Genomic DNA, 13,897 nt, shown 5'->3' with positions numbered 1-13,897 from the left:
AACACAACAGGGTGATCAATCTCACCACACCAGAATAACAGTAATATTGCATTTCTAGAATAAGATGGATTCTAAATGTGCTGTACACGTTTTCTGACTGGAATGTGTAAGAGAGTAAAAAGAGATCTTTTAATTTCTTACCTACAGACGGTGTATTTTTAATGTATAAAAGACCCTTTCCTTTATATATCATATGCTATATCTATAGTGTGTATAAAGATAAATATGTTGGGTTTTTTTAGTTACCACTATTAGATCTTAATCTTCAATTACATTTTCATATACGTTTTTGATACATTGGACCTTTTATTACAATTCTTAAATCAATCATTTGTATGATTCCTGCAAATGTAACAGGATACATTTATGTTTTCTTACAGCTACTTCACACAAGGACACCTGCCTCTTATTTAGACTTCTTCTCTGCATTGTAGATGGGTTTTCCTCTTTGTGTTCTCAGAGGGTAAACAATATATTGCTTGGTGGAAATTTACTGCTTAAAAATTATAATTAGCAAAGTTGAAATCTTATCTTCAGCAGTCTATGAATAAATGCAGTCACGAAGGAGGTAAGTAAGTTAACTGCTCAGGTCCAGTACTGCTCCATGAGCCAGTGAGGCTGCTGTGCTGACAGCAGATGTGGTTAGCATCCTCCTGCCTCGTTTTCTTCTGAGTTCTGAGGCTTAAACATCCAGAAGTGTTGTACCTTCAGGAACACCGAGAGGCAGTTACGTACACAGTACTTTTTCATCTGAAGTCTTTTTTCCTTTTGCAGCAATTCTGGATTCCCCCAGATGCCATGCTGGTAAGGTTTGGATTGGAATTCTGGCCTGAGTAACTACAGCATAACTGAAATTAACTGTACTGTGTTATCTTCTAACTCTGCAATTAGCTGGTGTCACCAGCAAATGAAACGCATGAGTAATTTCTATGCGGAAATTGCTTGCCACCTCATTTATTAACATTAAAACAGATGCTGTTTTATCACTGACTGATACTGGACATTAATCAGTATTTTGTCAGGCTTCGCATGCATATTAATATCACAGCTGGGAGGAATCTAGGGAAGATCCTTTGTAAAATATACTCTGCTTCCTGCCTGATCGCCTGCCAGCGCAGCAACAGCACAAGTGCTTGTACCCAGTGTCAGTCATCCTCTGTTTGCCACTTCAGTGCACATTTTCCCACAGATGGTTTCCACCCACAGCAAAAGCTGGAAATACAGCAGCAGTGTTTGCCTCAGAAGAAATGAGACAGAAAAACATGGCCATCCCATCCCGTGTTCTGGTCAACCTTTATAAACAGGGTTGTTGTAGAGCAACCCGCTGCAACTACAGGTGCTTGACTTGCTCTGTCAAATAACTCAGGCTTTGAAGGGTGAATAAAGTGTAATTAACACGGTGAGCAATGGGCAACACGCTGTGCCAGGACTCTTTAAGTTTTCTGGATAATTTTTTTTGCCCTGTATTCCCAGGAGCTCATTTCCTTGGTGTGCATTCTAGGCCAGTTTTCCAAACCATCTAAGCATTTTGTTATTAAGTTAGTAAGGTAATGGAGTGAGATTCAGGTATAAGGATCTAAAAGGCATGGCTATCTCCCATGCACTTTATACAGTCCCTTTCGTGCATCAAGTCCTCCGTATGCCCCAGCAAACGTAAGTAGCAAGGACTGCTTCTTTGCAGTTGCTTTAAAGCAATTGAAAGTGGAGATAAAAAAAAACCACTAGATTTAAAAGCGGTGCCCAAAGGAATAAATTAAAGAATTTCAAATGCCAGTTTTCAGGCAAATTATTGCAGATGGGAAGTGGCCTGGCAGTCTAATGAGGATTCTTCATAGGAAAATGATCTGACTCCGTAATCGCAGCAAAAATTATTCGTATCAGTTAAAATAAGGCTCAGAATTAAGCTTTAAGTTTCTTTTGAGTTCCAGAAGGCCCATGAAGGGGGGGAGGGAGAGGAGGAGGGGGAAGTTAAAGGGATCTCTTCAACACCTTGAATTTTCCTTGCATGAGGGAGAACTCAGAGATACCTGTGAGAAACCAACCTTTCACTGCTGCACAGAATCCAACGGGCAAGGAGGACTGGTGTTGCCACAACTGCATTAAGGTCTGTCTCTGTCCTTTGCAGATGCTGAGCAGCCACAAAGAAAAGCAGCAGCACTGCAGCTCCTGCAGGAGTTGTGCTATCTGTGCACTGCAAGCTGGCTGCTGCTGTAGAGAGGCAAGAGGAAAATCCCTGATTTCCATCCCAGGCAGCAGTGAGTCCTGTGTGTGCGTGTGGCAGACTGTTTAAGGCTGCTCAGAGAGGGCAGCGCTTCCTAGCAGGGCTGCCAGACTGCTCCAGTAAGAGCCAGGACTGTTGTGTCCCTGGGCACCAACAAATGCAGCAAGATGACTTGTGTTGTGATGGGAAAGGGAGAGGTGCGCACACTCCCCAAAAAGCTTTGTGATATGCACGCAAACATGGGCTTTCATCTTATTCTAGACCATGCAAGGCAAGATGCAGCTAACAGTGTGAAAGCAGTATCAAAGCATTAACCCTTAGCGCAGCTGAAATCTGAAGCCAAAAGGCATTCAGTGTTACATACAGCTTTGCTCTGTGTTACCACAAATTTATAATGATCAGGTCACCAATTTCAGTTAAACTACAAAATCAATGTCCAGTGAAAGTAAATAGAAATGAATCTAAAACATGTTGTTGCAATTAATAGTGACAGATCTTTTTAGTCGGCAGTGCAGACTGCTCCACCAGACTATCTTGCCTGCATGGGTGGGAAGCAGTTTGGTTAATGATCTTAAGCAAATAATTGGTAGCAGAATCAACTGTGTAATATTCATGGTACCTTTGAGGTGTCCTTCGTGTTATGGATGTGATACTAATTCAGTTCCACGACAGTGGTCACCCACACTCATTACTTACTCCACAGACCAATACTCATAAAATAATGGATATCTGCTGGAGTTGTGAATTTGGTGATAATCAATTTGAGTAGAAATAAGAATACTTATATACATTTAAATCTTAATGATTCTGTAGTTGCACAGCAAGTGAAGTACACTTCTGGCTGTACCACCTCATGCACACATGAGGCAGGCAGCTACCTCTTAGCTGTGTGAAATGGTAGTGTATTTTGTCTGACTGCAAACCAGAGAAACCTGCCTTAAACAACTACATCTGTTTGCAGAATGTTTCCTTCTATGTGCCTTATGCTTTTCTGTTTTGTTGTCTTATTTCTCTGAAAGGATGAACTGTTTAAATTAACGAGTGGCGGAAGAGCAAAGTTTAACTTCATTTATGGTAACTGGTGCACTTCACAGCTAGCTTCTTCTAGGCATGGAGCTATTGTTTTCATAGTTTGCTGAATAAACTTTAAGATATTCTGTCTCAATTATTTAGGATAAGAAATTACCTTTTTCCACTTTCACAAACAGGTAAGTGTATCTTTGTTATCCATGCTATAAGCATTGCAAGGACATTAAGATTTATTATGGCATTTTTTGTGTTACAGTTATATATTAAGTATTATATCCATTTCATTTCAGTGCCTCATTTCTTTGAAAGCCTTTCACATGGTCTCAGTTACAATTTCAGCCTCTCAGTATTTTGTGACATTTTTTGCTGGGTTTTTGTTCTTTTTTTTTTTTTGTAAATATACATACCTAAACTTATCTGACTTTGACGAGTAAGGAATCTGGCCTGAAAAATTAGGATTGAGCAATTGCTGTGCATTCAGTTGCTGTCTTCTGCATTTCAGAGAATCACCGAATGTCTTAGGTTGGAAGGGACCTTAAAGCCCACCCAGTCCCAGCCCCCTGCCTTGGGCTGGGTGCCCCCCACCAGCTCAGGCTGCCCAGGGCTGCATCCAGCCTGGCCTTGGGCACCTCCAGGGATGGGGTACCCACAGCTCTCTGGACAGCTGTGCCGGGGCCTTCCTGCTCTCTGAGTAAATAATTTCTCCCTAACATCTGACCTATATCTCCCCTCTTTTAATTTCCATTCCCCCTTGTTCTATCACAATCAGACTGTAAAAAATCAGTCCCCTTGCTGTTTCTAAGCTCCCTTCAAGTACTGTTAAGGCCACAGTGAGGTCTCCCTGGAGCCTTCCTTTCTCCAGGCTGAACAAGGCCATCTCCCTAAACCTTTCTTCACAAGAGAGGTTCTCCAACCCTATGAATAAATGCTCCAACAGCTCCACATCCCTCCTGTACTGGATACAGTGTTCCAGATGGGGCCCCAGAGGGGCAGAGCAGGGGGGGACAGTCCCCTCCCTCTCCCTGCTGCTGCCCCTCAGGTGATGCAGCCCAGGGTACAGCTGCCTTCCAGGCTGCAGGAGCACGCTGCTGGCTCATGTCCAGGTTCCTGTCTATCAGAACCCCCAAGTCTGTCCATCTCAACTGGATTTTTCGGTAAGAAAGACAGAGCAGCCACTTACAGTGTTGCTGGGGCCATAACCATTTCAGAACAGAAACTGAAGAAATGTCTTTGCCAACAGAAATGACAAGGGAATGAAACGCTGTGCTGGGGAAGGTACTTACGTTGCCTGAAATATCTGATCTAGTTTGTTGTTTTCCTCGGAGAGTTCATGATGAAATCTGGCAGTACATCACAGCATTTATCATCGGGGTTTTGTTATAATTTGTAAGAATTCTCACAGAGTGGGATTTAATGTTGACATTTTATGCTGTAATTTCTTTGGGGATTTTTACTGTTTTGTGCCCAGGATAAATGCATATTTTTGAATTATCCTTTTTAGTGCTCACAAGAAAGTCAAAGCAGTCCTATTCTCTATGACAGATGGGCTAACCTGTCACTGCAGCATTGCTTCCCATGGCCCCAAAAGGTATGCTGTATTGGCCAAGGATCCAGACATCAGTCTGGTTTTCAGAATGCCAGGGTGCTAGGCCCAGTTATGGCAGACAGATATTACTTAACAGCATAAAGACTGTTGATGTAAAACATATCTGCAAGGGTTTATACCAGATCAGAGCTAAGCACTGCCATTACCAGAAGTCTTAAAGTCTGACTCCCAGTATCAAGGATCCACAACAGGAAACCTTAACCAGCACTTCAGGTCTGAGGTCTCAGTAGGGCTGGGGCATCATGGAGCTGTGAAATGGACATAAGCTCTTGCTTTATAAACCAACACAAATGTGGCACGCAGCTTCCACTGGCAGAATTTGTGTTGTTTCTACCATGTGTACTTCAGATCCTGCAGGGCAGAGGAGGGTGAATACAGGACTGGTATTTAGTCTGCAGATCCAAATTCTGTGGGGTTTTTGGTGGTGATTATTTAGGAAATTGGCTTACTGAAAGACTGTAGTATTGCTGTCACGCAAACTCCAATCTTAACTTCAGTTGCACAGGAAGTTAATTTAGAAGCTCGTCACTGTAAGAACTCCTTCTCTTTATTAATTGTAGGGGCAACCTTTACAAACAAATTCAAAGTAATATTTTCCAGTGCTCCTTTTTTTCACATTAATTTCATGCCAATTACTGCATTACTTTCAGCTGATAAATATTCGGGGACGAAAAGAAACCAACAACACATTAATTCTCCCACACTACAAACAAAATTTTTTAATATTTTATATAACATAATTAAATGCTGTTTGTTGCTTTCAGAATCAGATCTTGGGACATGGTAATTAACTGCTTTAAGGGGATGGAAGATGTTTCAGAGAGAAAATTAAGGATTCAGATATTTATCTGTGATGTTCAGCCTCGTGGCTAATAATGAGTCCTACCTGCAGAAGTCCGGTGGCACCATGCCATACACATTGATCCTGTCGCACAGCTCCAATGCGATGGTCATTGTGAACCAGCCCGTGCTAAGCCAAGTGTTGGATATCTTCCTGAAAGCAAAAACAGAATTAAGTTTCCAGTCTGACAAATAATTCTTGAGATTTCTGAAACGATTTTGGGCGTTTTCTTTCATTTTTATTACAAAACTGAGCAACCGAGATGACTTCGCTCATTCATCCTGTAACAGTTTTTACTAAGGCCTTCTGTCAGTTGACTAATCTATGCAGAAACAACCCTGTCTGTAATTAATATTGGGCACAGCAGTGTTAACATTTAGCTGACCTTTTACCTTAAGTGAGTGAAACTTCAGGTCCTATATAGACACACTGGTGCTAGTAATGTGCTGGATCAACACCGCCTACCTGTAATCACTTAATGAAACTTGCATACTGAATAGTTAAGAAGACACATCACAGGGAAGAAGGCTGCTGAAAATGCAACCTCCCACAGCGTACGAAGGAGCCTATCTGCTACAGAAAGAGATGAGACCAAGTACATGGTCTTACTGTCAGCCTTCACACCTTGCTCACAATGCAGCAGCTCTCAGCTCCACTCTGTGACTGCTGGTGGGAATATATTATGCCCTGTCACAGACTCCTACCCACAAAATGACAATGGTAGTGTTTCTTCTTTCTAGCACTTGCTTGTCACTGCTGTTTAGTGGTTAAGAGCTGGCTGCTGTAATGGTTACGGGCTGCCCAGCACATGGGCTGCAAGTCCCAGTTCTGTGTGGAGCTCATGCACTGTCCCTGTGCCTGGGAAAAGCTGTATTGGAACAAGAGGAGCAAGAGATGCTGCTGAGAAACAGAGATAACCGTACACTTAAGGACAGCCTTGCAAGACCAAGTCAGGGACTGATCCAGGAAGGAGGGACCCAAAACCACAGCAGCCACTCCACACAAGTGCTATCATCACTAGTACAGAAATGCAGCAGACAGGAGCACGTGATGCAGCTTCCCAAAGAAGTGCAAAGCTACTTGGCTCCACGTACGTCATCTATAGGACAGCAAGACAAAGATGTCCTCAACACTGTCACACTGAGGAATGCCAGGTACTGAAATCTCTCATTTCCTCAGTGAACAGTGACTCAGACTACTGTGTAATTATCACAGTGCAGGAGCCAGGTCACAGGCTCAGGAGAGGCCTTCAGGCATTGCAAGGAAAAAGCAAGTAATTTCTGGCTTAAAATTATTAGGGAGGGGAAAGGTAGAACAATTGCTTTCTGCCTCTGACCCATGAGCTCAGCTAGGAAGTCCTCAGGGTAGGAGAGGTCTGTGCCTACAACCTGGCATCCAAAACCAAGAGAGCAGTCATACTTTGACAGTGCCCTGGGCTCTGCACGCGTCAGGAAACCGAGTGGGGCTGGCTGCTGGGTTACTTCCCTTTCTGCTTACACACACAGTTTGCAATTCAGGGTTTTCAGTAAATCAGAGAATAACTGAATGCAAATAAACAAGTTTTAAAGCCAAACAATGGAATCAAGATTTAAATTCAAGTACTGCTTTGGCCTCTTTAAATAGCACGGCTGTAGGACAGCATGGAGAAGCAGGGTTACAACATCTTGCCTTTTCATAAAAGATCTGAACAAAACTCCAACAAAAGAATCCTGTTTTTATACCTAATCAGCTGTAATGAAAGAATATGAAGAACTGTCATGTGCTTATTAGGGAAAATTATCAGATATTCTTTTATACGATGAACTAACACACAGTGCTGATAATTCTGTAGTGCACACTAAATTACAATTAAAGGCCTTTCTGCTCCACCAAAATCTCATTTATAATCTCTATGGAAATACTCTTCCTGCAGTTATTTCATTTATGCTTCCTTTATCTAATTACTATAATATTGGTTCTGAATCATATTTTCTTAATGTACCCTTATTCAATTATAAAGTTATTTTCAAGTACAGTTACTTTATAATACCAAGTACACTGCTCTGCAGCCTTTGTCATTCACCACACTATTTAACTGACAGTGTTTGCTGAAGGTTTCCCTTCATTTCAACATCAGCTTCTTTTTGGAAAGCACAATACATCCAATTACATTTTCTTCATCATTTCCAAGATGGACAGGAATGGTGTGATTTCTGCAACCCTGCAGTCAGACTTCTCTCTCCTCTGTTTTTTTTTCTTTGCAGGCACTAATGTTGAGAGCTCAGCAGAAACCTCCCAGGGAACAGCACACCATTCCTAACTGTACAGTGCTGCTCCTGCCCCCACAGCTACACCAATGTTTGTCCCTTATGTCTACCTGCATTTCTTTTCAGCTTTCCTCTTTTTTCCATGCTGCCTATTCATTTATTTTCACCTCCTGTTTTAACCTTTTAGTCCTTCCTGTGTGCTAAGCCCATGCTACAGCTCTACTGCAGCTCTTGGAACTTCCACGCTTTTGTAAATACTGGGCACACCAGTAATCCTTTGCACTTCTCCTGGAAGTGCCAGATGTTTAATTAGTAACAGATTATAACCTTGCTTAGCTCCACTCTGGGTGGACAAATCTGGAAGGGATGTACCACAGCAGGGTACCCCCTTGTTATCCTTCCCTTCAGTTTTGGTCGAAGCAGAGTTTGGCAGAGAATTCCACCACTGTTCTGAGGATAAAAAGACCTCTAATGGTCAGGAACTGAAGGAGTTACCGTGTGCTCCAGCATTAATGTGACTCAGTCAAGTAGTGAACTCTGAAAGAAAGGCAGATGGGGTATGAGACACCAAGTGGAGAAGCAGTCACCATCAGCCTCTGGGATACAAGAACTTCTGTTCCACTGGCTCTGCCCGAAAGACAAAAGCTGTGCTCATGTGTACAGTTAGAGAATTTCACCATGAGTTACTGTGCAGTGAAGCACCTCTTCATCTGAACCTACAGACCCTGCTCAATTTTTTACAGCTACATATTAAAGATGTAAAAAAATAGGAGTTCATTAAAAATAAATGTGCTTCTCTCCAGGAAGACTTTGGCTTAAATGCCCATTTTTCAAACATTATATGTGAAAACACTCAAGTGCTGCAGTGGGTCACTTATTAACATTCTGATTTGAAGATCAGCCTACGAGCCATACACAGTCTCATAAAGATGTAACTATTGTAACTTCCCTTTTCCCCGTTGGAACTGTAAGGTGAACACTTCTGAAGCACCTAATGTATGACTAATGTCTGTTTGTTTTACAAGAAGCTTTACAGCTGTGGTGTTCCAGGAATGCTTAAATTCAATAAACAGCTGTTATAATTCACTGAATGGTGGCACTTCCTCCGTAAGAAAACATAAAAAAACATAACCTATCCATTCTGATTTTTCAGAATCAGTAAAAAACTTTCAGGTATATAACCTCCAAGTGAGATTTAAACAGCCCCTACCTCCTCGGCTGTATAAGCAGTACAGTCAGATGCTGCCATGCTAAATTGATGAGGCAATACTCCATACAAATTATTTTGAGGCACACTTTTCACTTATGTTGCCAGTGATGTTATTTGGAGTGCTGCACCGTACCACAGCTCATGCAGCGGAGGATTTCATGGGTGTGATGGTCCCTCTGAGCACACCTCAAATGGGTACGTATAAACCACATTATTTTACTGCTGTATGACTTCCCCCCAAACGTATCCCCATAAATATTCTCACCTGTCTTTCCCAGTTTCCCGTTTGAAAAGGTCATCAAACTGAAGCATCTTGTGGCGAGAAATCATGTAGGCTTTTAATTGAGGCAGTATCTGATTCATCAGCTGCAGGTTGTTGTACACCAAGCCTTTGCCATCTCTCCTCATGTAGCTGCTGGGGCCCCAGAAGATGAACACAGCACCGTGGCTCGTGTTTAAGAGTTCATTGCGATTTCGCAAAATCCTCTGAATACTGGAGTGTGCAATGACCCGAAGGCTTGTTCTGTTCCCCACATCTCGTCCATAACCTCGAGTAGGAGCATCGTTCATTCGTATCACACACTCCGTCTCGTCGATTCTGTCACCTTGTTTACTTCCCAGGAGGTGTCCAGAGCTGGTTACCAGCGCACAGCTCCGGCAGTGCATTTTTAAAGGCTGCAAAAGACGAGCGTATTTCAGAATTAGCAGTGAACACCTCCCTGTGCACCACGTGTAACTCGTGTTTTCTGCATACATGGCACACTTTACAGCAAAAAACTCAGCATTTTGCATTAATCTCTCAGCGTTCTTCCCAAATAACTGAGGACATACTACCTGTACCTTTTATACAGGGGGAAAACGTGCATAACCCTTAAAGTTCCTCCATGGAGTTGAATCCACTGTTTAAATCCTCCTTCCCACTGTGGTTTAATAACCTTCATGTTCAGGGATCACAACAGCTTCTACACTGTTCACATCTTCTTCCGCTTGTTACAGCAGAGCTGTAATTGGACTATTTCTGATTCCTCCTCTTCCAATTTCTGCAGGAGCTAATCAATTTTGAAGTCTCCATAAGCACAAGAGTGAACAGCTTTTCAACCCTGGGGTCAGGACATTTGGCACAGGGAAGAGAATTCTATCTTGGTCTAATCCTTCCACACCACTTCCAGTGCCATAACCACGGCAGTGCTCTCACTGCGGTTCAGCAGCCGGAGCAGCTCATTAACATCTGCATATCTTCACACGGCAGCGAGTTAGTGCACTGAGCTTTTCCTCACATGTCAGGTCATATTTGCAGTTACACAACGAAATGACATAGGCAGTGCCCATTCAGTCAGCATCTGACCCAACAGAGGTAGGAGACTAAAACAAGCTTTCATGTGAAAAGAAAATGCTCTGCAAATCACACTGCTGAAATTAATCATCAATAGGTACATAAACGAGAGGCGTATATATGCTCACCTGCTGCTCAGTGTGAGAACTGAGAAGGGGCAAAGGGTTAAGAGGACCCCCAACAACAATACGGCCAACTGGGTGGTACAGCCTGTCTGAGGGTGTGCCTCTTCTCTCCATAGTGCATCATCTAAGACCAGCAATGCTACATTACACACCATGGATCTGTACCTGCCGTATCCTACACGCAGAGGAAGCAGCTGGAGCTGCTGTCCCAACCAGGCATGCTGGCATTCCTCTCCAGAAGAGACCAAAAAACACCCCCAAAATAAAACCCAATAAACACAACTGTGCTTGCTTCCCAGTCTGAGATTTTGGCTCATGGTCACTTTTTCCTACTGACCTTCCCTGAATCAGTCCATCTCACTTGTATTTCCATCATAACCACGAAGACTGGACTCGTCATACTTTCGTGGTGAGTTAACAGACACGTTTCATCCCAGAGGCTCCAAATCAGACACAACACACTGGGAGCAGTCAGCTCCTGCACGAGGGCTCTGGCCCGGTCCAGCAGCGTGCCAGGCACGAGACAATGTCCACTTCTGTGCTTTCATTTCTGTCTTAGGTTTGAGATTCTGAAGGTAATAAGCAGTTGCCATCTGAATTTGTTTTCCGTGAGAATGGCTACTGAGTTAACTGCTTTAAAAACAAAAAACCCAAATTACACAAATGGCATCATGATATAAGCAGTAAGCTCTGTGTCTCCATCTTCCCCAAAAAATAAAAGCCCTTTTTCTCTCACCTATGTGGACTGTAATCCAGAGCTAACGATACGAGTAGCAATGTTTGTGCTTCTGTACTCAGCATTCCTAGTGCGGTATTTACATGTATTTTCCTTTAAGCTTTCTTCTGGCACTTTGATGAATTACCTAACAAAAGGCTTTAAGGTGAACCAGCTTCTCCACCACCATGCTTGGGAAAGCAAGATGAAGTGCTAATGAGGTTAAAGGAAATGTAGTCAGCACCAATGTTAACTCACATGGGTTTGAATATTCGTGCTGCAAGACATTTTCACCTACAGCAATCTCTGCTGGTTTCTGGCCTACTGAGCTACAAGCTACTTATTTCTTCAAATGTCTGTGAGGAAAGGAGGGCAACCATCAGCGGGGTAGGGAGGGAAATGTCATCATCTGCTAGGTGATACACATTAATATTCCCACAACATCTGTCCTGTAGCTTGCTTGAAAATGGTCCCCTTTGGAAAAAAAAAGTCCTCTGACTGAAACGTTCAGGTATTACCCAACTAGTTCTGCAGTGATGTGTGGGGGCCGAGCACCTGCACCCACTCCGGGCCAATCGTTTCCACTCACCTCACAGTCTTTCCTCACAGATCTACAGATCTCACACCTAAAACTGTCAGAGGAATTCACAGCCAACAGCCACAACATTCTCACACCAGCTGTTTCTAATGCCCTGACAGTATTGAAAGCAGGGGGAAAAAAAGCTACTGCTGTAATATTAGCTCATCGGGAGGCAGCGGTTGCACCAGAAATGTCATCTACTTAAGCAATAATAATGGAGGCACAAGGCGTTTCTTTGGGATTGATGACCAGCTAGGAAAAGTTGATGGCCTGGAGAATAACCAGGGGCCATTAAGCCAGAAGAACATTAAGTTCACAGAAAGCTCTCTGCTAATGTAATTATTACAGAGATACGTGGGGAAAAAAGCAAATAAAAAAAAAAAAAGCAAACCCGTGACAGACGAGTTATATTTTAGGTAGGCAGTGCAACCCATACTTCATTTGTCTCGTTTCAGAATGTCCAAAAAAGGCACAGGGTGAGAAGTAGGTGACTTTTACAGCACCTGTGCTAGCTGCCTTGAAACACAGCCCTCAGAACACGTAAATCTGATGACATTTGATGGCGCCCATTGGCACCCACTGTGTTCAGGCAGCAAAGCCAGCAGAACAAGCTGCTCCCTGCAAGAAAGACCATCCCGGGAAGGGAAGGGAGCACGGGAATGCTGGGTGCTGGTGGACACCACAAACACACGCAGCCTGGCACACTGCGGGCACCTCGAGGTGCCGTGCCGCCAGCAGCCGCCACTGCCGTGCATTACGGCCCTGGAACCACTGCTGCTACCCCACATTCCTCTGCTTTGTTGAAAACCGACCGACAAGCAAGTGGGAATGAAAAAGCACTGCCACAGTTGCTCCTGCATTTTCCAATTTAAGACAATCTCTGCTCTGTTATTGACTTCAAAATCTATGCCATCCAATGATAGAAAGATGTTATTTTCAGACACTTTATTGCTCAAAAAAAAGAAAATCAATAGATGTTATTACTGATTTAAACTATGTTACTCTTAGATAAAATTATTTTCTGTGTGATGAAATCAAATGCCCTCTTTATTATTATTATTTTTATATTTCTGTTTATCATAGTCCCTTTGATTTTAAAGCAGAGATTTTAGAAGACAATTCCCCCAGTAAATCCAGCACTGGAAAGCACGCTTCTTCCTACCGAGCACTTAATGACCTACTTTCAACACCCCTGAGTTCAGATCATTCCATTATCAGTACTATAAAAGTTTCCTTTCTATAAATAAATTTTTAAAAGCGTATTTCATCTCCGCAACTGTGTGTCCAAAAGAACCAAAACCCTGACAGCGAAGAACACGTCATTACTGAGCTCAGCAGAAAAAGAGCACCTGTTAGTTCATTAACACCAACATTCTGAACAGATAACACTGGACGGTGCAGATGATTTCCAAATGTATCAGGAGAAGGCAAGAAGCAAAGCAGAGAAAAATAAGCTACAGAATATCCAAACTCCTTTTGGATAAATGATCTTTAACCAAACATTTGAGACCAGAAGTGCAAAATGCCAATGATGCTGTGAAAATAACGCCAGTTCCCTGCTATATTCTGCTTTGTAATATACTGATGTTGGAACAGGGCACGTGAGAAGAACTAAAAATGAAATGAATGTACAAATGCAAAGAGTTTGCCTTAGTATTTACAAGCCTCATGCACGTGACACACGCAATGATGCACTCACACCAGTCTCCTCTGAAGAGTGAAAATGAGCCTGATTCATACAAGGACATTTTGAGCAATACTTCAGCATACAAAAAACTGGAAGGAAGAGTGAAACAACACATGCAAAGAGTTCTGAACCTCAACCAACTCAACTTTCTGAGGTTTTCAAGTCTCTGTAAACTTAAGTTTCAAGGTGCCAAGTTCTGACCTAAGACATGACCTTGGTTTGGCCACAGACTTCTCTCTCGTATGTCTGGTTGGGGAGCACAGCTTACTTTCTACACTGCATACCAGCTCTGATTTTCCACTGA

At 42.8% G+C, this 13,897-nt stretch overlaps 1 protein-coding gene across 1 annotated transcript in view; it reads right to left on the bottom strand.

The window, feature by feature from the left end:
- The window catches only part of ST6GALNAC5 (ST6 N-acetylgalactosaminide alpha-2,6-sialyltransferase 5), a 63,192-nt gene that overhangs the window by 1,518 nt on the left and 47,777 nt on the right, over window positions 1-13,897 (bottom strand). Inside the window, exons 3-4 of the mRNA XM_065740538.1 lie at window positions 9,419-9,828; window positions 5,743-5,850 (exon numbers count right to left, since the gene is read on the bottom strand). Of these exons, the coding sequence (XP_065596610.1) occupies window positions 5,743-5,850; window positions 9,419-9,828 (518 nt within the window). The remainder of the gene's footprint in view (window positions 1-5,742; window positions 5,851-9,418; window positions 9,829-13,897) is intronic.

This window comes from Cyrtonyx montezumae, unplaced genomic scaffold (genome assembly GCF_038088225.1).
Source record: "Cyrtonyx montezumae isolate F1298 unplaced genomic scaffold, pur_monq_1.0 scaffold_1, whole genome shotgun sequence".
NCBI classification, from domain to species: domain Eukaryota; kingdom Metazoa; phylum Chordata; class Aves; order Galliformes; family Odontophoridae; genus Cyrtonyx; species Cyrtonyx montezumae.
Note: the sequence above shows the minus strand (reverse complement) of the source record. Positions and strands in the feature narration are given on the sequence as shown.